Source organism: Contarinia nasturtii, unplaced genomic scaffold (genome assembly GCF_009176525.2).
Source record: "Contarinia nasturtii isolate CC-2019 unplaced genomic scaffold, AAFC_CNas_1.1 Cnas_scaffold_350, whole genome shotgun sequence".
Classification (NCBI taxonomy): Eukaryota; Metazoa; Arthropoda; class Insecta; order Diptera; family Cecidomyiidae; genus Contarinia; species Contarinia nasturtii.
In genome coordinates, this window is record NW_022197705.1 from 139810 (window position 1) to 167289 (window position 27480).

A 27480-nucleotide genomic window follows, 5' to 3' on the forward strand; every position below is an offset into this window, starting at 1 on the left:
ATCATATCATGGAAAACTGTGCGTTTTCCCTATTTTTGGATGTACGACATTGGAAGTACAAATTTTCCAGCGTTGTCTAGCGTACGAGTTTTCCGACATTTGTACATTCAGTTCAATTCAGTGCTTCATAGTGAACAAATGCTTCATGAATGAGCTCAGTCACTCTACACAATGTGATTATCGGATAAATGTTTAAACAAGATACAATAACAGAACTCATATAATATTGTGAAAAAAAGATGGAAAAGGTTTGGGTGCATTTTTTATTGAAAGCAAACAATTAGATTTGGTGTATTTTTCGAAAAACGTACGTCCTCCGCCGAGAATCCAACAATTTTTTTTTGTCAAAATCTCATACTTCGGATGAGAGATAGTTTATTCCCACCCAAGCCCAAAAGTGGTTTTCAACTATTTACACACAATACGAAGAAAAAAAAACATCACCGAACATTTTATGATAATCGAATTGTGTGATATGAAAACCCGAAGCCTAAAAATATGAATATAAAACACTAATTCTGAACAAATTTAGTTCGGAGCCAATAAAATAATCACCTCTTCAAAAGTGTTTATAGTTTTTGTCTCATAAAAACGGAATACCGCATTGAAAAATGCCAAATCGTGTTTACATGCGTATTCGCCAATGTGAATGAACTTTATTGTGGTGAAGCATAAAATAATGAAAAAACAAACCCCATTGAAAAGGGAGAGATAGAGTGTGTGCAAGTGTGTATGTGTCACAAGATAGAATTTTGTACATAAAAAAACAGGAATTTATATACCCTAACATTTTCGTGAAGTGCAACACCGTAAACTTTTCTTTAAGTAATTTTCTATCCGCTTTCTTTGTTTATGAAGTGCAAGTGTTTCATGCGATTGTGTGGTAAGACCAAAAAACTGAATCGAACAAAAGAAAGGAATTTCATAGCCCATAAGTGCAAGCGATATGTGATTCACCTGGATTAATATTCAATCAGGATAGAAAGCGTAAAGTTTACACAGTAAAAGGATGAAAAGTGTTTATGTAACCAGTCAGGTTTGTTAGACACCGATCTATCGAGTTCGTTTGTTCGTAAAGTTTTCTTTTTCTTTCTTCTTGTGTTCGAAATTTGTGTATCTAGTTGTTGTGTTTATTCGTTGAAAATGTGTGCCACAAAATCCATAAACTCAATGATTTGATAGTGGCGAGAGAAGAAAAAAAAAGCGTCGTAACAACTCAGTTCAATCGAATTTTTAACTCAAAGTGCACATAATAAAACGTATATATACAGCCAATATAAAATAAAAAAACAAGTTGGAGCGAATGAATATGCTGGATCCAGTTACAAACGAAATTATTTACGCATCAAATGGATGCGATGAGATACATGAATCGGAAGATACGGGCACCGAATACGTCAACGATGATAACAATTTGGAATCAAATATTCGACGACGCAAAGGGAAAATAATATCGTGTGCCAAAGAAACTATCGAACAAGGTATGGATGGAATAGACTACATATATAATTTCATTGTAACAAAATTCTGAAAAATATTCAAATGGATTCATTTTATTCATGGTGCAGAATACACTGTCACCATCGAAGTGTCCTCATAAATGTTGGAGGCAAAAAGATTTATTGCTTGTATTACGATCTGCATAAAATAGCGGGCAGATTTTATTCTCCGCAAGAGAAAAAAAATAGTTAGAAGAGCTCATTCATTTGACTGCCAAAAGCAATTACTTCATACTTTGCACAATTTTAAACCGTTTTCCATAAAATTTACACCAAAGAAGATTCGGTGAAGACTTTTCATAGTGTCTTACCACCAAAAAAGCCAATCTAATTAGCGATAGCAACGGAAAATTTAATTAAATGAGAAGCGACAACATTCATTTTTATGCAAAAAAAAACTTTTTATGTTGTGCTGAGATGCCATTCCTTTCACCACTTTCCATGTTTTTCACTGAATAATAGTTTTTTTCACTTGTTATTTTTTCCACAAGTTATTCATGTTGGGTTTTTTTGATACCCTCCATTCCATTATAATTTCGTTCAGAGGACGTTTTAATTTTTGCTTCATAAAAGTATCCGTGATGTGTATATCGCATCACATCATAAACGTACACAAGCACACTGTTCAATCAGTGCACATCATTATTTGTGGTTCTATTTCTATTTTATGCATCTATTAAAGTCACACTTGTTACACGGTAATGATGTGCTTTAAAAAAGAAGAAACCGTTTTTGTGTAGAGTGTGTGCGCCACATTAAAGCGAGGGAGAAAAAGCAAAATAGATGAAGTCAAAAATGCCCTTGACACCAACGACCAATTCAAAAATTGCTGCCATATTGTGCTTAAAATGGCATAATATCCATACTTTGCTATTGAAATAAGCACAATATTTAATTTCACTCAACGGACGATGACTAATGACTCATAATCCTTCTGTATGTTGGCAATGATTCATGTTAGCGAATATATGCATGTTTTGCTTCGGATTTTCTTTTCAAATCATTTGTGAAATCATCACTGAAAAAAAAAAATCTTTGAGCATTTCCATTTCGTCTCTATTTTCTTTCAAAAAATATGTCGCAATATACAAACTTGAAACCGGATTTGGAACGATATAGCTCAGATGCATATTCATTCGAATCAAATTGTTAAGCTTGATTATAAATTTCATTGAGTCATATACTTTTTTTGAATGACAGTTTAGAAACAGAACTGAGACAATGGGAGAAAGCTGAGTTGACATTATGTCATGTCAATACAGAAATGAGATCTGTATGTCTTGTTTTTGCTTGATTTTCTTTTTCTTGTTTGATAGCAATTTTCTTGTCATCAGTCAAAAATCCATAATCCTTCTAACGAAGAAGAAATGTGCAAACAAATACACCGATAACATTTACATTATTCAACGAAAGAAAAGCCAAAGCGTACTTTGTTTTACGTGAACTGAACATTCGAAGAATTTTTCTCTCGGTATGAGATTAACGAAATTGCGCCAAAATTACCAAACGATTTTTATTGGTTCAAAATCCGTATGTATGGCGATATGAACATCGATTGGCTATTTACCCCAAATCGTTTGGTGGAAATCATGTTAAAATCATAACCCTTCAGCGCATTTCGATTGGATTAAATTCAGCTGCTACATATGTTCCACACACAGTCTAAAATTGAAATCCATACGTGAAAATACGGTCAATGTGTTCATTGGAATTTCTCTTCATACGCGCTTTAACTTGTTTCGTTTTTTTTTTTTCGCAATAAATGTTTTTAACATCGATTTTCCATTTTATATAGCACTTTCAAAAGTCACGAAAGGATATTTACTACTTCGTTCGCCTCAATTGAAAATAAAACAAGTAAAAGTTGCAAAAATTGGAACAACAAACCAATGTAGCAATGTAAAAACATCATTTAGTTGAATAAAAATTGAAATCGTTCGCCGTATTCAACGGTACCACACTAATTGAGCGAAAGATGTTTTCATTCAATTTTCATTTTCAAATTGAAGCGAAAATGAAAACATTGATGTTGAAGATGTGGATACAACCAAACATATTTTGATGTTTTTTGTTCATCATTTCTGAAAATTAGTGGATGAAGTGACGTTTGCTTTGTTATGTCATACCAGGTGTAAAATAGAACTGGTATCCATATTTCATTATACTGAATGAGTTATTTTTCATATATTACAATTGAGCAATATGGAACTATCAAGGACAAAAAAACATTTAAACAACAATGGGTTTGTAATTTGTGTTCAGTAACTTTTGTTTTAACATTGAGTTCTTCAAGCCAAATATCATATCAATATACCATATTTATTACTCCAACTGCTTGCGATAAATATAGCTATTAGGTTACACTTTATGTACAGCAAATTTAATTGAGATGTAAAAGATAAACATTTCATACAAAATGTTGCATGTGAATCATTTTAATCGTAATATTTCCTTGACCTCAGTATCATTTGCAAGGAGGCTATATACGGAAAAAGTTCCGGATTATGACTTGCAAGATCGTCATACCTGAAAATGGCTGTAATAATTCAAGGGATTTGTGAAAATCGAAGATTTGTCATAATTTACCCGATTTGTTTGTTAAATTCATATCCAAGATCACGGGCTATTTTATTTAAAGAATTCGAAGTAACTAGACTTGATACGGCGGGGGTCTACAATTTCTGGGGAAATAATTTCTTGGAAATTGGAAAAAAATTCTAGAAATTAGTTTAAGTTTTAATTCATAGGAATAAATTCTATTAGAATGGAATTAATTTCTAACTTTTTGTAAACAATTCCTGAGAAACAATTCTTAGAAATTAAATCCATTTCAAATCAATTCGATTTTCTAGAAATTATTAGCTAAGTAATAATTGTTTCTCTCGAAATTAATTCGAAATTATAGAAATTATTATTCTTTTATTCAGAAATTGTTTCCCCAGAAATTGTAGACCCCCGCCACTTGATACAAGTCTTATTACCTTTTACGTACAAATCTCATCTCTGCTCAATTGAAGTGCCCGGAAATTTGAATCTCAAATATTATCCAAACGAGTAAGGTACAATTAAAAATAAATTGCGGTACAATTAAGTTCATTTTTGGTACAATTACTTAAACCTAGTCCCAAGTTTCGACTTTCACATGTGCGGACATTCGACTATACATCCGCTCAATAGAAGATTTCGTGCAATACCACGGCGATGATAGTTTGGATGAACTATCACACCTTCACTGGTCAAGTATTCCATGATTTCGTAATGATCAAATACATTGAAACCATATACTCTATTATCTGAAAAAGAAGGGTCCATGGATTGCTTTGTTATAATTCGATTCAGGTATGTTTCGAATTTCGTATTCAATTACTGTTCTGTTATCAATATCTGTTGCATTAACCCTGAGCCAAACTCTATCGTATGACAAAATTCCCAAAACATAATGTCCGAGGAGTATCAAATTATTTGTGTGTATTGATATAGAATTTCGTTATCTGAACAAAACACTGGCTAACTGAATGCAGTGCAAGTTGCAACAGTATATTGACTAATTTTGAATTCATTTTTTTTATTTATGGAAATTCCTTATTAATCGCAATATTTTGGTGCCATTGACTTTTTTTTTTTTACTTGTACCTTGGATATTTCTAAAAGTATTTGAGAAAATAGTAAGAATATCAAACATTTCCATTCTTCAAACCATCGAAAAATTTCAATTGTATTTTTTTGACATTAGAATAATTTCTGTGCAGTTAAAATATGGCAAAATCTCTGGTATATACAGCTGTATATCATCATATCTAAAAAAGATATTTCCAAGAATTAACGAAAAAAGAAGGTTTTTAATAAAAAAAATTCAATTATTAACTGAATATGTTTGTTGAATTCAAATCCAACATCAATGGCCATTGAAATTGAATACATTGACGAAAATACACTTGATGTCACTCTGATACCATAGAAGGCACAAATTGATTTTCTGGCAACAAGAAGTTCTCGACCAATTTTTCGACCTCGATATGCCGAATCTACTGCCATTCCTTCGTCGTCTATGTATATATCAACGTCATATTCACTAAATACATCAAATCCACAGATGGTCATAGTTTTGTCTGTCTGGAAGTATTAATTCATAACATAGACAACAAAAAATGTTCAACAACTTTTTTTTTTATTTCACATTACCACAATGTTTAATATTTGTACGCCAACAATAATATTGGTGTCACCTTTGAAGCAGGCTACTGAAACCCCTTCACTTAAATTTGACAGCCAGTCTTCTCTGTATTGTTTTACAACAGTTCGATTGTTGATAATGCCTATTTCATGAAATTTTCACTAATATTATTTCATAATGAGAAACAAAAATGAATAAGAAATACCCATCTCTTTAGATATTGGCTCATCTCGCATATAGTGTTCCACCATAAAATTGACTGCTTTTTTGTAAAGCGATTTTGGTATGTTTCGAATTTGATAGTCAATTATCGTTTTGTTATCAATGTCTTTCGCATTAAACCTGTGCCAAATTATAGAATCCTCATCTTTTGCACTTTCGACAGAATTTTTATATTTTCTGTGTGCTGATTCAACTGTCACCAAAACATAAATCCCAAAGAATAGCAAATTCAACAATTTTTGATTCAACATTTTCACAGACAAAAATTGAATCGAGACGAATGATTAACAGATATCGATATACTGTCGTTTAAGTTGGTATTATACAACGTACTTTTTTGATTCGTATTATTTTTAAATTTTATCACCTTTGCAAAAATTCTCTAAGATTATACTGAATAAATAATGTCACGAAACTCTTATCAACGATGTATACAAAAACAAATACAGATGTTTTTTTTATTTATCATTGTCTACCACATTATTTCGTTTAATAAGCAATTCAGCATTTATGCCATAAACTGTCAGCGAAAGGTCTCAGAGATTTGTAGATGGAAAAAAAGTCCGAAGATATTTATTTGTATTCTTCTTGAGCCAAATTTATTTTTATCATATTCATGAAGACCCAGTGCTACAAAAGTTCAAATAAGCAAAAAAAATTGAGTGAGAGACATTCGTGATTTAGACAATATCTATCCTTTTGAACACTTTGGATTATTAGTACTGTTGTATCCAAGAGCTAAAGTAAACACGTCATTCAGTCTATAATCATTTGAAATAATTCCAAAGGATCTCACCTTCAAAATAAAAAGTCCCTCGAAGACATAGAGATATTATCAAGTCCAAATGCTTATTAAAAGTAAACACAATTGTGTGTGTGTGTCAGTCTATGTATTTCAGATAGATATCCATCCGAGATATTTTAGAATATCTGGATATTTAACGCAGCTGCACAGAGCCAGAGCTGTGTGTGTCGCACGTAGAATCTACGGTATGTCGCTACACGTAAAATACAGACACAGTGTGACTGTGTACGTGCGGCACTTGATACACATATACGTCGCGACATACCGTAGATTCTATTTGCGACGCACACAGCTCTGGCGCTGTGCAGTTGCGTTGAATATCCAGATATTCTAAAATATCTCGGATGGATATCTATCTGAAATACATAGACTGGTGTGTGTCGTATAAAACGATAAATAATTTTGTTTGCATTGTGTGTGACATCAGAATTGTGTTATAAAAGTATGACAATATTTCTCAATTAAAATGATATGTCTGAAAATTAATTAAAGCTGTTTTATTTAAAGAGAGTAAAACAATAAACAAATAATTTTTATCCATAAAAAATTGAGTTGTGTTTCAGACATTTCAGAAGCTCATGATTATGCATAATACTTAAACAGTTTTTTTTAATCAGATTTATTTTGTTGAACAAGTCAATGCAAATGATAACGGAATTCTTTTGATTAAAATTTTGAAAATGGATTTTTTTTATATAAATTCTAAGTATATTCATATTTTCATAATATCGAATACAAATCCAAGATGGACTCATTTTCGCCGTGCACATATTTTAATGGCACAAAATGTGAATTTAAAGTCGAATCATACACAAAATATATATTGCTTGAGTCACGCACTTCATTGCGATGACCTCAATCATAAGTATGTATTTTTTCCATTTTGCTAATTGCCATGTGCTCGAAACAATTCCTATCAAAACATTATCACAACACTAACATGTTAATCCTAAGTTGCCATTTTAATCTAAAAGACCCAAACGAACGAAATACGCTTCTGTTGTTGTTTTTATTAACTTTGGTTGAGCTCGTTGTGAATCGTGCACCATTGTTTATTTGTCTTTGCCATATTTCTTTGTATAAACTTGTGTATTTATGAGATAACCGGTCTACATTGGTGGCGACGGCTGCAAATTCGCATAAATTTGAAAACTTTATTACATCCCAAAATGTTACCTTGTCGTATACTGACGTAGAAATGTCACATGTTTCTTTTCTATTGTATTCCGCCATTTGATTTTCGGTTTTGTATTGCGATATTTCACCACATGAGAAATGATCCGCGTGGGAATTTTCTTACATTTTTTGAAGCGATACTACTTCGTCTTTATTGCTATTTTTTTCGTAGCAACAACACTTTTTCTTATATTTTCTTTTTCGATTCGTCTATTGTAAGTGTCAGTACATTTCAGCACTAAAAGCTCTCCATTGTCTCTTCTGCAGATGGTATTATGTTTGAAATCTCATGTTCAAGTAGTGGTTCGTTCCTTTTTTCGCACGTACACGCGAAAGAGAAAAATCCAGTGCATTGCATGGCGGTTGCACGATATGAATGCCACAAATATCAATTCTATTACAATCGATAGCTGGTGGCGTTGAAAATGCTTTTACGCTGATGGCTGTGAGTGCTCTTCAACAATGTCATTCAACATTACATTCTGTGGATATTTTCCCTTTTCACACACGTTCTTCGCTCTTTCGCTCAGTCACTCTCTTCCGAATGCTTGATAAACATTGCCAGTCAACATCAAACAATGTGACACAAAATAAATTTCGATAATGGAATCTATCTTTTAAATGGTGCTGTTTGAAGAAAACAGCTGTAGCTTAATGATAAATGATGTTAATTGCCAATAAAAATATAAAAAAAACACGAAAATCGCATCGAAAAATGGCAAATGTGTGTTTTTCGTCTGATGTTTGCTCCAATTTTTGATTGATTCAACTTTTATCTCTCTCCCGATCATATTTTCATCACTTTAATTTATCGAAAGCAAAACAACGAATGTGATTTCATTTTTATCGGAAATTGAAATCAACACTTGCTTTCAAATTGACATACACAAATCCCTTGTCACATAAAATGCATTTACTTTTGTTTCTGTTGTTATGCCACCATTCCGTCATTGCATGGTAAATATTTTTTATGGTCTCGAATAAATGAGTTTTGAAGAGTGTAGATTTCAAACGATTTTAATTAAAAATTGTTGTGTCGCCCCATTAAGCAGCAGCCAAATGAATTATTGATCGCAACTTGTCTTCGTTACACCATTGGCAAATTCTCTTTGATTTCCTATCATAAAATCGTATGTACGCTATCAAATCCATAGTAAACTGCATGAATATTACATCAAACCAAAATAATTCACCGCAAGGATTTAACACCGAAGCCATATTTGCACGATTATAAATGACGTGATCCCGTTGTTCGCAGCATTTACTCGCCGACCTCTTCAGATTCACATAGACGATTTCAGCCATTTTATCCTTTGCATTTGGGCATCAAACCGTCATTCATCTCAATTAAAATGCATTTATTCGCAAAGTACTGTTCACTTTTGTTCACAATTTAACGAAAAAGTGCTGAGTGAAAAGTCATTAAGATCCATTGGAGTTGAAATGAACGATAAATTGAAAAATTGTTTCTCATTATTACTATAGTGAGAGCACTTCTGAAAAAGGAAACTCATCACAAATTTCCTATTCATTATTCAATTTATTTGCGAGCGATTCAACAAAATTAAAACGGAAATTAAAACATATGTGTTTCGTTCAATGCAATTGAAAAGTTTAAATACATTGCGAGTTTTTCTATATTCGCCACTCGAGACCCAGAAAGAGCGTGTGAATGAGAGAAAATAGAAGAGGAGAGCGATGTACACGTACAGGTGCTGTGTTCAGATTTGATGGGAACAAATGAATTCTCAAATGTCTATGAAAAATGCATGCATCACGTAAATAATTCAGTGGAATTGCTAAACAAGTTAACGTAACGGAGTGAGCAAAATCAAAGTTTTTGCATTTTTCATTGTGTTTTGTTCAGCGCGTTTTGTAATATTTTTCTATTTGTTTTCAAACGGCTTTAATCCCAAAATGTAGGTGAACACAAGACACGCTATTTTTTATCGCCCGATTTGTTGGTCTATCGCTTATTTGCAAGCGCGTCGCCTATTTGTGATGTATAATATCCTATATAGCCCAACCACAATATTCCCACATTGATCCTTCTATTTTGTAATGGCAATTTCAAGCGCTACAACACAATGTGCACGATGAAAATCAGCGGCTGAAATTATTTTTTATTCTCATCTGGGATGGTGTTTTTTATTTGTTAAGCTATTCCGTTCGGTGTTGTCCATATTGTTGTATAGTTTGTAGGCGCATACCTTTTTGCCCAAGCATTCACTGTTCGATTTTATGAAAATGGTTTTTGCGTGTGACTGCTGGTTTCGTGTTCTATTCAATTTCGGTGTTAAATTGAAGTTGTGGCACAAAAACTTTCTATCTAAACACATCACATGTAAAAACACAATGCTATCGTTCGCTCCTTTACTCTGCCAACGAACCGATTTTGCTTACGCCATTCGATTGTTCCTCAACCATCATAAAATCTTCTTTTTTTATTTCAAAACATTTTTTTTTCGGCGAATGAAAAACGAGACTGGCTGCGATCACTGTATTCGAGTTATTTTATGTAACAATATTTCCGACTTTAATGCCATAAAGTGATTTGATGTATTTTTGGGTAAGTTGTGTTTGCCTCAAAACACTCGAGTCGAAAATGATTCGAGTACAGGCAATAAAAGTATGAAAAATGGTGACATTGAAGGAACGAATAACGTTACACGAGCTCTAAATCGATGGGTTCCTTATTTTTCCAACGAAACCAACCGATCAATACGGCTAATGACCGTTCACACATGGAATGACCACCACCGTGCTACGAAAATTGCGTGTGCGTTCATTTGGAGTGAGAATTTTTCGGTCGTTAACTTGAATAACTTGATATTATTGTTATTATGTGTTGTTCGTCCTCGTCATATATTTTAGTCGATTCGAATCAATATGGAAAAATGTGTGAATAATTTTGTGTTGTTACGTGATTTAGAAAAAAAAGACAGGGAAAGAGTAAATAACGAACGGCGATGAAAAGAAAAGACAAAAAAACGAGGAAAAATTAAAGCCACGTCGAAAACTTTTCATATTTGGATGTGTAATGGCACAAATCGTTTCATCCGCTTTGTTACTTGCGCACATATAAAAAGTTTTGCGTGACGAACAAACTTATCGTCTGATAGTGTATGTATATATGTTAACTTCAAAATTAAACAATGTTTTCCGTTTCTTCTGTTGATAGTCTAGCCGATTTATGTTGCTCGAAGGCTTAAGCTTTTCCACTAACTTTTTCCAGATTACGTAATAATGCAAAAATCTTTTATTTATGAGCAATTTTCAAGCGTTATTTTCATTGTTCATTCATCAGTTGTAAATTAAAAGCGCGTCTTAAGAACAAAACGTTATAAATGGCTGTTACAACTGAGCATTATGGACAACCCATAAACAATTACAAGTGTTATTAATTTTAATTTCTTTGCCTGCTGTTTAAAATGTGTCTTTTATGTATTTTCACAAAATGTGCACACACCATTGTCGTACGACACTTGACTATAAAATCAAACGAAACGTTTATTGATTTCACTTTAATTTCACATTTAAGGAAATTTATGTCGTTTATCGTTATAACCATAAATTGAACACAAAAATTCCATCAATTTGAATTCTACTTGTATTTTATGTCTTTGCGAAAAGTCGTTGGTAACTATAAATGATTGATGTCTTAATTAAATCGGAATAATTCTTTCGTTGTTTGCTAATTTCAAATGAAATGGACGTGGGTTGCATAAATGTTTATAGAAGAAATCGATAGTGGCCCGAAACCATCTCGGTAAACCCATAAATAAGCTGGAAAAAAGACCACAGCTGTGTACACTATACACTGAGAGAGAAAAATACCGAACCATTTCTTACCTAACCGTAAAAATGCGATACCAATTTGCTGTATAATTTGGCATTTGGCCGAATATTGATGTTATAATATGTACTGTAAATATAGACAATTTGCAGTTTTCTTTCAAAATCATTACGAGTTAGATTTTTTTACATTTCAATGGGTTTTGTTGCAATTGGACTGCCACCAAAAGTAACATTATCCGCATAAATGTGCGGTGGAGAAACGCAGTGGTGTTCGATTAATTTCTAATTGCAGCTCAGTTCAATACAATACCAGACCGTTCATGTTTATTATGCGCGAGTCCTTTCCGTTTGGAAGTTTCAAACGAATGGCAAAACAAACATTGTGCATTCGATTACTTTGATTTTGTTTGAATCATTTTACTGAACACACAAATACACCGCTTCTTTCCGCTTTGAAAAGGTCAATATTTATACATGGCAAATATGGCTAAATGAACGAGGTTTTTCTCAATACACCCTCGACAATTTTCATTAAAAGTGTTATTTTAGATGCATGCTGCGAGCAATTGGATATCGTTTCAATTACATTACTGAGTTTACATTTGATACAATGAATTCGAATAGTTGTTGTTTCACCACGGGCATAACATTTCGATGCACAGAATAATCCATTTATATATCGTTGGTGTGAATTTCAGCGAGCAGTTGAAATGTTCAGATTTCAAACAATATATTCACGCACATTTGCCCCGCTTCATGCAATTTACGGAAATTGTTTATGCTGATTGTAATTTTTTGGCAATGAATATCATTTCCATTTTTCCTATTTCCTTTTGAATAATTAGTCCATTTTGAGAATGCCATATTACATTTTGACGCGCTTTCCTATTGTAACGAATTGATGTTCATTGCTACGTGCCCATAAATAGTTTGTAATTTATGTTATATCACAATATCGATCCGTCTATTGAATGCATTGTGTGGGTGCACATTTCTAGAATCTTCATCGCATCGAACGTATATAGAAACATTCTTCAAATAAATCACACAATTTATCACCACATTGTGATTGCTAGCCATTTTCAAACTTTTCACTTGTTCACGCAGACACAATTTATGGCAAAATGACTGTTGTGCACAACAATACTTCTTTGCAAAGCATTCGAAATTGACTGGAATAAAAGAAGAAGATAACAAAAAAAAAAAACAACAACGAAGCGATAAACATTGGAATACTACGAATATTTGTTATTTACCAGAGAGCACTGTGTCATTTTATGACTTTATGAGAGAGAGAAGTTTTCAGCTTCTGTTTGCGTTTGAATTACATGTATAAAACACACAGTATACGTAAATATTCCTTTAAAGCTTATCGCCTTTACTTTCTATATGCATGACGAGATAATACAAAACGAAAAATATTGTTGAACGTGTTTATTACAGCTCTGACGTACTTTTGCAAAAATGTTTCCATATACTGCCCCGTGTGGATGCGTTGTGGGTGGTCGGTATTCATTTTTATTCTCATACCAATAAGTTTGGTCGAACTATTTCCAATCATGTGACGAACGTCCTGGATAATGCATTTTTGCTGCAGCAAATCCAATTGTATTATAAAATGGGATTCAATGAAATAGAAGTTATTCAAATAAATGGAATGCATGGAAGGAACATAAAATTAGAATAACATTGCCATGACTAAAAATTGCTAAAAATAAATGTGTAACCAAAATAAACCGGTCTTTGCAAAAAACTTAAAAGAAAATCGATGTATTCCACTTATTTTCAGTCAAGTTGAAAGCTAAGCAAATATTGATGAAAAGTGTCCAAGTCACTCAATTGCATATCCGCAGCATTCAGTTCAATTGAGTGGATTTTCAATATCCAATCTTATGACATGATTTGAAGTTTTGGACTTTGTGTTGAATACTCGGTTGTTCCATGACGGTTTATGATGAACGATGTAAATGTTACAATTTCCTGCTCACAATCAAGTACATGCATACCCAAACTCGTATGTAAATCGAACACATACAATAAGTAACTTGAGCTACATTTGTCGTACGTCATATTCGAGTGTGTGGCTTTGTAGTCATTCTCGGCTTTAGGTTTCCACAAGGGATTTTTTTTGCTTTTATCATGATTGATATGAGCTCGAATCAAGGCAAAAAAACAAACAAACAGACGTTCGTGATCAATTTGGCATTTTCAGAGATTTTTTGATGAAAGCACCACAAAACAACCTGTTTTGGAGATTATGTAACATTGAATCAATGATGCCAGTCAAAATTCATGAAAATTTGCTGTCGTTTTTTTGTTCTATCGTTTTTGTTCGCTGCAGAATGTATTGAATCAGATTGGTTTATTGGCGAGCGGCATTCAATTCGATCGATAAAAAAACATTATTTTATTATGTGACAAGTTGAAACGGTTTTGCATTGTTGACCTCAATCAGCATATTATATATTTACATGCATACTTATTGGAAATTCTCAAATTGCTCTGAAAATCTGATTAAATCTGTGCACCGAGCAGTTGTATTAATTTAATTACATTTGTTTAATATGATAATCATATCGATTTTGTCAATTGCATTGGGACCAAAATCACCATTTCCATTATATTCTTTCGATTTGGCCAAATGAGCGGAACCAAATTATTTGGTTACCATGCTAAAATTTAATGATTCATTCAATGCATACGACACTCAATCAAATTCATCACAGATATATTCATGCAATCAAATATTATATTGTTTATTCACAATGTGGGATCATCATATTACACGGATTCGTCAAGCAGCATATTTTTTTTCAAAGAAGACATATGATTGAAGTCTACTCAGACGTATTAGTATGCATTGTGATAATGCTTTACATGGTAATGCTTACATACTTTTATAAAAACCAATGGTCACATAAAAACCGGAAAAAGAAAACCAAATTATATGAAAACCATCTCGTCCACAGAATTGTCGCTGTACTCAACACACGTAATTTGACTTCATGAATATTTACTTCCATGACCAACAAATTCATACCGCATATAATGAAATGGAGTTTGTACGGCAATAGAATAACACTTATGTCAAATGTTATCGAAAATCGCTTGACATCATTTGAAATGAAAATTACGGCAATTTTCTCAATGACATTTTTTTATGTTGGATTGATTGCCTATCACGATTCGTCATTATTGCAACTTGATTCCCTGACTTTTGATATCGACATAATGAGTTGTGACTTATCTTTAAATGATAACATCAACAGCAATAATGACAAAAACCCAGCGAAGACAGATTCTCCAGGCTGCGCCGTTGTCGATGTTCTATTTTTCGAACACGATCGAAATAGCGCAGTAGCTCTTTTCTCGCCTTTTTGCCATTTTCAACGTCATCCATGCGATAAAGGTGCACATGATAAATACACCGAATACTGTATTAATTCACATACTGAAATTGTATTTATTTAAAATAACATTTTTATCGAATTAAAGGAGAAGGTGAAGTCTCACATAAGACTCACTCTTTTCCAACCAATATCAAAATTTGTATGACTCGATTCTTAACTCGAAAACTTTAACGAGATTTGCGAGAAATATCTGTGTGTGAGTGTTCGGTGAGAGAAATTTTGGTTTTCCATCAATCCTCATCATTTGAAATATGAGCTTTAACAATGCAATAATCCATAGTGCATGGAAATAACAATGAACGAAAAAAAATGACGTTTGCACAATTTTAAATTTCAAATAAAGCCATCAGAAAATACCGACTCATCTGAAAATGTTTCAAGATAAAAGAAAATTTGCATACGCTCTTCTGCCCGTCAACGAAAAACTGCGAGCTCAACAAAAAATTGACACAATTTGAAATTCATGCACTGAACTTGCGTGCTGATATACACAAAATAGTATGCATCAACGTCATTCAAACCAAAGGAAATGTAAAAGTCGTTCATGAATAATGCCCGAGCAAAATGAGTTGGAACGAGAGGAGGAGAATTTAGTTTTTGTGTCGCTTTCACCTTTTGTTCTAATATAGATACTATTCTATGCATATACAAAGTGCACATATGGATCTATTTTCTCTCTTTTGTCGTCATCGTCCATTTTGCACACAAAAAAACACACACATTTCTATCGACAAAGTGTGCAATCTGAAGAAAGATGATGACAAGGTAATGAAACATTCAGCGCATTTGCACAGAATGAAATGAATGCAGCATGCAATTAATGCTGAGTTTCCGGAAGCATTTTTCAGAGATTTTTTGTTTGTTTGTTTGTATTATCATTGTGAAAATGTCCATACCATGCAAATTAGTTTGTTTTTCATTTAATTGTACATTTTTGCTGTTGAATTATTTTTGTCTGAAATTCAACACATCACCAAACTTAAAACGTATTTGCTGCAACGGAAACATAATTTGACTGGAAAATCTGGAGAGATCAAGTTAGACAGACGTATGTGATTTGATTTATAACATGGTTTGAATTTTCATTTCATGCTATGATGAGAACCCGCAACATTGTCGTTTTTATAGTGGTTTACTTGTTTGAAGATTAATATCAAATAAACGCATCCACACCGATATACAATATATTTGCAATATTCGGTCTGTTGCTTACCGACTTGGTTATTTGATATTTGTTTAACATGATTTTCGGAAAATATGTGTATGTTGTCTGAAAACAACAGTATAACAAGTGGAAAATCAAAGAAATTTTATATGATTGTTAACTCAAAATCAACAGAGAAGCTTTGGCAATAGAAATAGAGAAAGAGAGAGAATACGCTGACGATAAAGTTAAAAAGGTGACAAAAGGCATAACAATTCTTAAATAGAATTGAAATGGCTGGCATCTAATGCCGTTTTGAACATAAATAATGCCAAATGTTGACGAACGTGACTCGGGACGGAAAATCGGTTTGAATTTTCACAAGAGGTACGAGTGTATTTTGTTGAAAAGATGTTTTGAACCAGATTGGCTCGGATGGACATTGTGCGAATACTGTCTGTGTTCTGCATAACTTACGGAATCTTATAAACTGGATGAAATTGATGAAGTCACAGCTGTTTCACTGCTCCCAAACAACACAACCAGCCATTGTCTCTGTTTGCATCATAATTTCTTTCCAATTGTCGCATGAAATTTATTTCTCGGTCTCGGCCATAAACCGCAACAAGCGTTTGTGACAAGAACAATGTGGTATGTGTTTTATGTGTCATGGCTATTGTCACACATCCAAAGTGCATGCACACACAGAGAAACACACATTTTCTTTGGAAGCGATATTCTCTCTTAACTGTCCCTGACGTGATTAATTGCCTTGTAAAAGTTGATTGCATTGATCTATTGGTAATCAAGTGGATAAATGAAACATCTTTTACTCGTTCATAAACATAAAAAAATGAATTTCATCGTGAGCATGCCGCGCGCAAAACCCATCAAATTACATTATCTGTTGCATATTAATTTGCATTCGTCAAACCGCCAAGTGCAGCAGCGAAAATCGGCACGGCTCGCGTTCAATGTTAAGAAGTTTCTGATTTTGCAATTCTTGTCGGGCGACGATAACAGCAAACACTTTTGTATAGTTAACTGTAGCAACAATTTTTGTGGCATTAAGTTTTCTACGTGGTGAGAACGAGAATGAGAATCCATGTCTAAGTGCTCATGAGCTCATTTCGAAAAAGGGAAGGAAACGACATCGATTTTCTACACATTGTTTCCAAGTGAATCCATTTCGAACAGAACTTGTTCGGCTGCAGAAAGTTTGAGTGGCGAAGTGCACATTTTGAAAGTAAAGAAACCGAACTGTGAGCCAATTTCATTTTCTTCGAATAACTTTTTTTTAATCCAATGTAAGAGGATTTTCGTTCGTACTGTGATACTTAAATGATATGTTTTATTGATGAATGTAATAAGAAATTTCAATGTTTATAAGAATTCAACCACCATTTCTCATTGTTTTATCGATTTTTCATATGCTCGAATCATATTTTTTTCCATCTCCCATTTTCTAGCTTCAAGACAAATACGAAGACGATTACCTTATGCTGGTCATTTAATGACGCCACGTCGTTTGTGGTTGAATAAAATACCAACCTTGTGTGATGTTGTTATTGAATTTCCAGGTAATTTATATTAAACTTCACATAACATCCGAAGAAAATTGATTTTTTTTTATTTGTTCTTTCGCTCAATTTGATAAACTTTGTGAATCGTTTTTCCCATGAGGAAAATTGCATTCATAAAATTATTTTATAGCACCACATTTTGAAACTTATTAAACGACAATATCAGTTTATGAAGTGCAATTAATGTGGATTTTGTACTTTTATTTGATTGCATGCTCTTAATTGTATGTAATTATATCGAAAAAGAGTATAACAAATTACTCTTCTTCTTTTTTTTCTTCACACTTGAATATTGTACAAATGAAATTTGGCTGCACTGCGGTGTCGCTTCGGCAAATGAATGAACAAACAAACGAAAAAAAATAAATAATAAATAAATGAAGGCGACGCACCTGACGAGGCATTAAGATGGCTATTATCACGTATTCGAGCACAGCCACCCATCGGGTTGGGTCTACAGACAACGGTTAAAGCACACGAAAGTACAAAACGTACGGCATTCTATGTATCAGCTCCAACAAACATGTACGTATTCATTTGATATCATATACATTTTGTTCCATGGTGCGCTAGCCAAACAATATTCATGAAACATAAATGAGCTAAATTAATTGAATGATTGGTTGCTTTGCTGGCCGCGTTGCACTTATCTTCCGATGCGATATACATAGCACGGATAGCAAATTATGCTTAACATTTAATGATAATAATTGTTTGCTATTTTGTGTTTGTGTGTGATTTTTCTTCCTTTTTTTCATCCAATTAAGATTGTATAAGGCTGCTGAAGAAGCTCGTCTTCCGAAACGATTGAGATCCGATTTGGGTGGAACGTTACGTGAATTTACGTCACGTGAATGTCATTGTTTTGCTCAAATTAAAAATCAAGATGGAACGGCTGCATTGTTTACATCACAAGAAAGACAGTGGCTTGTAACAGTAGTTTTGCAAGGTCTACGGGCTGGTACAAATGATTTGACAGTATTACAGGGGAGAGCTGGTGTCGAAGAAGGACAAAGCATAAGTAATTGCGATAAAGTAAATATCCAAATGTAAATTAATTAATCTGAATATTTATTCGGTAGTCGCGGCCTGGCAACAAAGTGGTTTGATTTATCAAATTTTTCCATTACACGAAACAAGCGCCTTAAATAGTTTGCAATTAAATTGGGTTCGAAAATTGTTCAGTGCACAACCATTGGACGATATTGCCGAATATTTTGGTGTTAAAGTTGCACTGTATTTTGCATGGCTCGGACACTATACGTGCGCATTGGGCGTTCCGGCAATATTTGGTACAATTCTATGGGCTGCATTATACAATAGCGGACAAGTGGCTCAAGATATTGGTCATGTGATATTTTCGCTCTTCAATGTTGCATGGGCATCATTATATTTGGAAGCGTGGCGCCGTTACTCCGTTGAATTGGCATTTCGATGGGGCACATTGTCAACGCCACCAGATTTATTAGAACCACCACGACCATTATATAAAGTAAGTTTGATTTCAACAAATTTAGTGTATAAAAGTTTTACATACCGAGTGATGTTATTTAATTATACGTGTTCAACAAATTTTCGGGATTAAGATGTATGAATAAAAAGATGGAGAAAAGAGAAAAGGAGTTTGTGCTTAAACTGGTGTAAAATTGTTCGTTTTTTTAGGGTAAATTAGAAGTGAGTTCAGTGACTGGACGACTGGAACCGAAAGAAGCGCCAGCATGGCAGCGTCTTGCATTTCGTTATCTAGTGAGTTTTCCAATTATCGGTCTATGCTTGGCATTAGTGTTCGCTGTGATGTTTGTCATGCTACAACTTCAGGTACGTAGAAAAAAAAAAGAAAATCAATTTTCCACTCCCCACATTCAACTCACACATTTTTGTGCTTAAATCCCCATACTATATCTATCCGCTTTATTCGTGTTCATGCTCATTTAGTCTATGCATCGAGATCATTTCATGCATTTCTTAAGCTACAGCATTGTTACATTTTGTGATTACATAGTCGGTAATGCGGTGTAGCATTTATTTTTCAAAAGTTTTCATAAATTTTGTATTATACTCATTCAATGTATATTTTTAAAATGAACAAACCCTAGTACACACACACATTTCGGACAAATCAAATTATTTGTTGAAATGCTTGGCCTTAATTTAGCAAAACATCAAATATGGTTTGCGATATGTTTTTTTTTCTCATTTTTATTCATTTTGGTTCACAACACAACACAATTTGTTTTTTTGTATATTCGAAACAGGATTGGCTTGATCATCATATTCCATTTAATGGAGTTTGGAATTGCATGTGCATGGCACATCAGGTTTAGTTTATTTTTTTTTATCATTCCCACTGAGTCATTTTCATGTTTGTCCTTATTGTTTAATGGATTTGTAAGCGCAATTCAAGTGCTATGACATTCAATGTTACTGTTTAGCAGACGATTCTAGACACTGTTAGCTTTCATTCAGAGTTTTATTTCTTAAATTTTATAATAATAACATATAGCCTGTGTCTAACAGTATAAAGTAACATCTCATCATTTCTGTTCATTTAGAAAATCGTCTTTTTTTGTTTTTATCTTGGAGTTCCATAATGATGACAACAAAACATTGATTCAATGTTTTTTTTTTTTCATTTTTTGTCCCCGTTCTATTTGATGACGTTTTAGGATTGGGCCGATGCCAAACTACCTGAAAAGGGTTTATTCAGTTGCCTAAGCGTGATACCAAAAGTTTTACTAGCAGGCGCGATAACACTAATGGACGAAGCTTATTTTAAATTAGCCGTTTGGCTTAATGACAGAGGTTGGTTTTTTTCTTTCTTTCTTTTTCCACTTTTTTTATTCATTTCGATTGCAAATAAGCAAAGTAATTTCCCGTTCATTTCACTTGCACATTATTGACCGCATTCTAATCATACTCAATATTTTTTTTCCACTTGTAATTGGCAACGTTAAATGAAACAAAAAACACCCACACAACCGCCACCATTACAGAGAATTATCGCCTTCAATCGAAATACGAAAATCATCTGATTGCGAAGGTGGCTCTGTTCCAGTTTGTGAACTCGTTTCTATCGTTGTTCTACATTGCATTTTACTTGCGTGATCAAGACAAATTGAAGGAGCAACTTGCCGGTTTATTAATATCTCGACAAATCATCGGAAATTTACGTGAGTCTGTGTTTCCGTACTTTATGGAACAGTTGAAACTTGCAAAACTGAGCTTCGTTATGTGGGGAGCATTGAGTCCAACACAAGAAACAGCCGAACCAATCAGTACCGATACCAAGGTAACTTTTATACTACTTTTGTCTAACATAATTTATGTTGGTGAATATTTAACATTCATACAAATGGTAGCAGTATAACAATCAAGCGGATTTGGTTTCTTTTTTCAACTAAATCATTTGAAATAAATAGAAAAATGACGATATAAAGGAAACCAACAACACATCAACTTCAACACCTGGTTCTGGCACCCCAAAGCGAACAATTGGTCAAGCTGAAATTGAAAGTTCATATTATAAATACGATGGCACATTTTCCGATCACTTGGAAATGCTTGTTCAAATGGGTTATGTTGTTTTATTTTCGGCTGCATTTCCATTGGCTGGCGTTTGTGCATTGGCAAATAATTTATTGGAAATTCGTTCGGATGCATTCAAATTGGTGCATGTACATCAACGACCATTTGGTCAACGTGTCGCAAATATTGGTACATGGCAAACGGCACTCAGCTTTTTGAGTTTGGCAGCTGTGATTGTGAATTGTGCTCTAATCGGTTTATCGGGACAAGTTTCGCGTTTATGGCCTGGTTTAACTGCAGCACAAACAATAATATTAATCGTTGCATTGGAGCATGTAATGCTTGGTTTGCGATCAGCATTAACATGGATATTACCTGAATTACCGACGTGGCTTGCGGCTGAAATTGCACGAGCCGAACACTGTCGACATGAGATGCAAGTCAAAGGAACATCACCACGACAAACGCCACCAACACCACTGTCAACGGCATCCGTTTCACGGCCAAATGATGATCAAGAAGATACACCGCCCGATACAGAGCTCAATTATCCACTAGATGAAGAGATTACATTTACACCAATCAGCCCAAGAATGGCATACAATGATCGTGATATTATCAATTTGAACATTGAAGCCGATGTTTGCATCAACGAAGCAATTAACAAAGAATTTACACCAGATTCACCAGTTGTTCAGGTTTAAACCATTTTTAATCGTTAATCGACCAATTTTCACGCATTTTATTCGTTTACATTGCAGCAATTGCATAAACCATCATTTGAATCGAACACTAGAGTATCGATGCAGAATTTGCGACTAGAAATTCCCCCATATGCTGGGTAAGTTTACAATATTCCAAACATATTCTCTATTGAACGATAAATCAGCTTATGCTAACGAATCTATGAAGCTATGCAAACCAATTTTTGACGCATTTTAGCCAAAAACCGCATCCTGACAGTGTTTTTTTTCTTTAAATATGGAAATTGCAATGCAAAATACATTTTTGTAGAACTGCTAACCAGTTTATGAAAGCCAAACTGCTACTGTCAATTTGGCAACAACTAGTTGGAATGATAATGAATTTATCGAAATGAAATGTGTGTCTTTTTCTCTTCTGCTTTGTTTTTGTTGCTGTAACAATGGACCCACATCGGATCTTGACATATACTATATATATCTCATTTGTTTTTTTAAAGCGTTATTAAAACTGATGTTGGATAACACCGTTTATACAACTACTTTACAATTCTCTGATAAAAATATAATCTGTTTTGATTTATTTTCTCTTACAATGACGAAAACAAATAAAAACAAACAATTTAGCGCATGTAAAAATTGCAAGCAGATCATGAAATTCGAAATGCCACCATTTATCAAATTTGGCGGAAATAGAAATGCAAAAATGCACGCTTTACCAACAGGGTAATCTTTTTTTTTCGTTTTCTATTCTGATTTTTTCGTTTTATTCTCGTTTTTCTTCTATTTTCCGTACAAAAAAAGTTGAATTTAAAAAATATATGTTACATGTAATGCATGTCAGTGGTTAGATATTTGACGTTGATGTATTATTCCGGCGCCCTCCTTTTAAAAAAGTTAACTTAGAGGGAAAAATGTATCCATTGTAAAAAAAAAATCAATAAATGTTGTGCGTGTCGAATATATAAAACCAGTTGGCAATTATTTTCAATGTTTGCTAACAGTTTTTACTCTTTGCATGTTAATTTTAACAAGAACTTTATCGATCATAATAATATTGATTGAAGTAGAACGTTTTTGCGTAAATGTTTGCTTAATTAAATGTTAGTTCGTGCATAATAGTGATACGTCATTCAATTTCATGATGTAACAACTAAAATTGACCCAATTTTTATTTGAAAAATAATATAGGCCATCAACAAGCGCCTCATTTCGAGTGTCATCGCAGCCGATGAAAATATTGGAAATTCCTCCATATCGAAAAAATCAATTAAATCAAAATCCGACAGCTATAGTAAATCCATCGCCGCCACGCATACCAGAAATACCAGCATTCAAAACGAGAAAATCAAATGATTGGCAGCCAACACCAATGGACAATAGTAATCAAGAATTCCAGCAATTGCACATACCAGCACCACTGAATTCAGATCTAGTGCGTCGCTTGAAGAATTCGGAATCGACCGTTCATCGAAGTCATGATTGCATTGTGGCCGGTAGCAAAGATGAAAATATTACCAAAGTCGATTCAGCAATGAAAGTGGCACCATCATGGACAAATGTTGCACAAAGATCCGAATCAATATCAAGCACAACGGGTGCCGTTCAATCCATTGGTTCAAAGAAGTCCTCTATCGATGACGAAACAAAAGGTATACATTTAATTCAATCGTCATTTTCATTAATTTACCCAATATGTACACACAATTTTATATTAATTTGCGATATAAATAAATGCATCGCTTTGAATAACACGATTCATATTTGTTCGGGGTACAAAAGAAATTCTTATGATCGATTTGTGTGAATATCATCAATTCTGTGAATTATTAGGCCAGAAACGACAAACGTTAAATACAAAACGCAAACGAAGATTGAAGTGCAGACGTAATACAAATGATAGCAATGACAGCAAAACGTCTGTTTATACAAAACCAAATCGATCCTTTGTTGAACTATTTTGCTTAGGCCGGGTTAAAGGTTCGTAATGGACATGTGTGTGTGCATTTCTTCTTCTCCCCTTTGTTTTCAATGAATGTGTATGTAAGTGTGAATGCAATTTAAAACACAATGAAACACATCATCCATATAAAAAATTTGAAATTCTTGCACACCATCACCATTGCGTAACATCATTAATTGTTGAACAAAAAAAAAATATGTCCACTCATCATTCATTATACTATTTATTATGTGTGGTTAATTAATATGTCAGCAAATTATATTTCAGTAAGTGTTCGTATCCTTTGTTCTTTTGATGACACCTTTGGAAATTAATTGTAACTTTAAATTGTGTAAATAATATGGTTTTTGAAATTTGTAGGTATTAATTGGTCTCTGTCTTTAGTTTTTTCTCCACAAATCGAGTGTAAATCACACTAATTTCTTTGAAAACTCATTGAATTCCAATTGAAATCCACTGTCATCTGTTTATGTTACACTTTTTGATGTTTTCGGATTTGTTGCCGTATATCAACCAATACTAATTCAACCCATAACAGTTGCAATTTTAACCCATTTCGAAGCCTAATTTTCATTTTTTCTCTGTGGAAAAAAATATATTGAAAAATATTAATTTCTTTCTTATTATCTTGGACAGCTGCGGAATTGGCGGCGAAGAAGTCTCGTGTCAAACAGAGTTTAATCAAACGCGCCCGATCTGTAGCAATATTCTCTCTAAAACTGAAAGAACGTCGAGCTCGAGAAGCTGAAAAGCAAGCCTACAATCTGGCTGAACAAGAAAAAGTGAGTTGAAATTTCCGATTTGAAGAGAACAACTGAAGAACGACTAAATTATTTGAATTGATTTATCATTTTAGGTGCTTAATCCCCAGCCACCTGGAGGAGAATTGGATCTAATCGGAATCGAGCAACTCATTCAAATTGACGATCTTCAAAATAACAAATAAACTGAATGGTGACAACAAAAATATAAATGAAGAAATAAAAGATTATTCGCAAGCAAGACCAGTAACGTGCACTTTTAGACGCTGTAGACAGACAAAGCATAGAGCATGATCAGCGGTCAAATAAATCTGCGGATGCAATTAGAGTCTAAAAATAATAATATGTGAAATGTATCAAAGCCAATAGAGAACAAACATGATGTGCAAAATTATATATACAGAGAGTAGAAAACTCATTGTAATTTAATCAGGGCTTCATAGCAACTTCACGTTTATTTTCATGTCAACGCCATCTAAAGCTATACTTAGAAAAAAACCACTTAATCACATGAAAATTGCTTGAATTTAGAGCATTCCATTTGCGTTGCAAAAAAAATCTTTAGCTTTTTTGAAAATGATTTATAGCCAACTATTAAAAAGCATTCAATGATAGAAATAGAGTTCATGAAACATCAAATACTCATCGATAATTCCGTGAATTATTAAAAAAAAAATCATCGAACAAATTAGGTAATATTTTAACAATTATAAATGCAAGAGATATCTAAATATTCTAGACCAAAGCAAAGAATGAAATATTGTGCCTGCTTTTTGAAAAGTCTACGGATACAATGAAGATAAAAACACAAAAGCAATGCTGTCCAGAGTATGAAAATATTGCATTGGGACATTTTTGTAACGAAAAAAAAACACTCTAAAAATACTTGAAAAATGAAAAAAGCTTCTATTAACAATTTCAATATACAATTGTGAGCAATACTGTTTCATTCAATCAAACCAATTCGATTAATTTATTCGAGTGCAAATAGAAAAGTACAACAAACACACGTCCAATATAAATTAGCTGCGGTGAACTTTGCTCGCATCCGAACCATTTTCAAAATGTCAATGAAAAATGATCCGTTGTCCGAAATATTTATGTGAAAATTAATACCACATCAAACAAAGTTAGATCAAGTTCATATTTGTTGTAAAAAAATCTGATCATTAGCCGTGTGTTTTATTTTATGAGACCACTCCCATTCACTTGAAGACGTCAAAACGTTGACCTTTTATTTTATCAACTCTCAAAATCCACTTCATTTCATTTAATTTGAACGTTTTTATTTGTTGCGCCGTGACTGTTAATCAAATTTTATACTTTTGCTTGACATTATTGACAATGACCAACATTTGAATATTCAATTCATGACGATCGCACACACAGCGAATGCAAAATTGAATTTCACCAAAAACAAATAAAAAATTTCCACTTTTCTAAAAAATTCTACATGATCATAAATAAATCATGTAAAGAGTTCCAAAAATATACCTAATAAAAATGTTGAATAATCGAGTAATGGCGCAGCATGAAATAATAAAGGCAATAAGGCATATAGAGAAAAACACAGATCTGCAAATAAATCAAAACCTAATCAAATAAATCTCTCATTTTATACAAATAGTTAGCGGTGCACATAAACATTTAAATTTCTCTGAATTTAGGGAAAAATAAATCAAAATAATTTACAATAAAATGAATGACTAATAATTGAATAAAATAGGCCTATGGGAAATATATCATCAATTGTTAGACATTCACACATATACATTTGTTATTCTTTTTTTTTGTTCATTTTAAAAGAAAGTACATCTGTCTCCGAATAATTTTCACAAAGTTAAAATAAACTGTGAACAAAAAAATAAAAAATTCATCGATATACTGTGTTGAAGATAAATTAAACTATTCAATGTGATCGACAAGAAAAGACAATGGAAGATCTCTATATAGAAAATCTGTGTGTAAAAGTAGAAATTTACTGCAATTTATTCAAAAAGTAAGGAAAAACATAAAGGAAATTAAACAACGGTTATTATAATTGTAATTTTGCAACGATCACTTTATATGTAAATTCTACACGTACAGAACTGTCACTCGCTCAGAGCATGATTGCCATTGAATTGGTTTTTTTTGTTGAATTCACTTTATATCTCTGTCTTCTTTGTGCTACAAATTATAGATTGTTTTGCTCAGGAATTTTTCTTTTCTGATTTCGTACAAAAAAAATACTAATATTTTGTTTCAAATAGAAAATTGATAAAAACAAAATCTATATTGAAAGTTTCAATTTGAAACATTGTTGAATGCATGCAAAAGAAATTTTAATTGATTTTCTATTTATTTGATCATTTTCAATGCATTGGCTTCAAAGTGATCTAATTACAGCTTAAGACCGAGAATTGATGTATAATTGAATTGCACCGAAGATATTATTTACATTATTATCGTATTTGCATGTGATTTTCTACGTTTTCCATTTGATTCATTTAATTTGCGTCATTTTTCCACTTACACTTCATTCGCAATATATACTATTTGTTGTTCGTCTTCTTTGACTCGCAAATCTTTTGCAAATTGTCTTCTACTATATATTTTTATATCGAAAATGATAAAATTTTATGTTAGTACGACTTCCTTGTGACATAAGATCCCCGAAAAATTGTTGAATGTTAAATGTTACGACAAAAAAAGCACAGTTATTCTAAATGCAAACGAA

The 27480-nt window shown here is 33.1% G+C and overlaps 2 protein-coding genes across 5 annotated transcripts; one reads left to right on the forward strand and one right to left on the reverse strand.

The window, feature by feature from the left end:
* The first annotated feature begins 131 nt into the window (after positions 1 to 131).
* LOC116338104 (anoctamin-8) lies at positions 132 to 27480 on the forward strand. 4 transcript variants are annotated; one of them, XM_031763174.1, is made up of 17 exons: positions 132 to 1036; positions 1122 to 1481; positions 17698 to 17808; positions 18195 to 18336; positions 18579 to 18832; positions 18894 to 19303; positions 19474 to 19629; positions 20067 to 20129; positions 20478 to 20613; positions 20805 to 21100; positions 21231 to 22034; positions 22098 to 22177; positions 22665 to 22763; positions 23229 to 23689; positions 23871 to 24017; positions 24637 to 24782; positions 24857 to 27480. In XM_031763174.1, exons 2-17 carry the CDS (start codon positions 1304 to 1306, stop codon positions 24944 to 24946), a joined length of 3573 nt encoding a protein of 1190 aa, XP_031619034.1. In that variant the 5' UTR covers positions 132 to 1036; positions 1122 to 1303; the 3' UTR covers positions 24947 to 27480. The 4 variants fall into 4 exon arrangements, with proteins under 4 accessions (XP_031619034.1, XP_031619037.1, XP_031619036.1 ...); XM_031763177.1 differs by lacking the exon at positions 23871 to 24017 and having other exon boundaries at positions 132 to 1481; XM_031763176.1 differs by lacking the exon at positions 22665 to 22763 and having other exon boundaries at positions 132 to 1481.
* LOC116338105 lies at positions 5181 to 6179 on the reverse strand. The gene is made up of 4 exons (XM_031763178.1): positions 5879 to 6179; positions 5682 to 5815; positions 5365 to 5612; positions 5181 to 5296 (listed from the first exon to the last, which is right to left on the reverse strand). The coding sequence occupies exons 1-4, from the start codon at positions 6144 to 6146 to the stop codon at positions 5209 to 5211; spliced, it is 738 nt and encodes a 245-aa protein (XP_031619038.1). The 5' UTR covers positions 6147 to 6179; the 3' UTR covers positions 5181 to 5208.

Bases quoted from the DNA above. Each gene is read 5' to 3' on its own strand.
- LOC116338104 (XM_031763174.1), top strand. From the start codon at position 1,304: ATGAATATGCTGGATCCAGTTACAAACGAAATTATTTACGCATCAAAT. The intron at 19,304-19,473 runs GTAAGTTTGATT...TCGTTTTTTTAG, and splicing joins CACCACGACCATTATATAAA to GGTAAATTAGAAGTGAGTTC. The intron at 23,690-23,870 runs GTATACATTTAA...GTGAATTATTAG, and splicing joins TATCGATGACGAAACAAAAG to GCCAGAAACGACAAACGTTA.
- LOC116338105 (XM_031763178.1), bottom strand. From the start codon at position 6,146: ATGTTGAATCAAAAATTGTTGAATTTGCTATTCTTTGGGATTTATGTT. The intron at 5,613-5,681 runs GTAATGTGAAAT...TAATACTTCCAG, and splicing joins TACAAATATTAAACATTGTG to ACAGACAAAACTATGACCAT. The intron at 5,297-5,364 runs GTTAATAATTGA...TATCTTTTTTAG, and splicing joins GAATTCAACAAACATATTCA to ATATGATGATATACAGCTGT.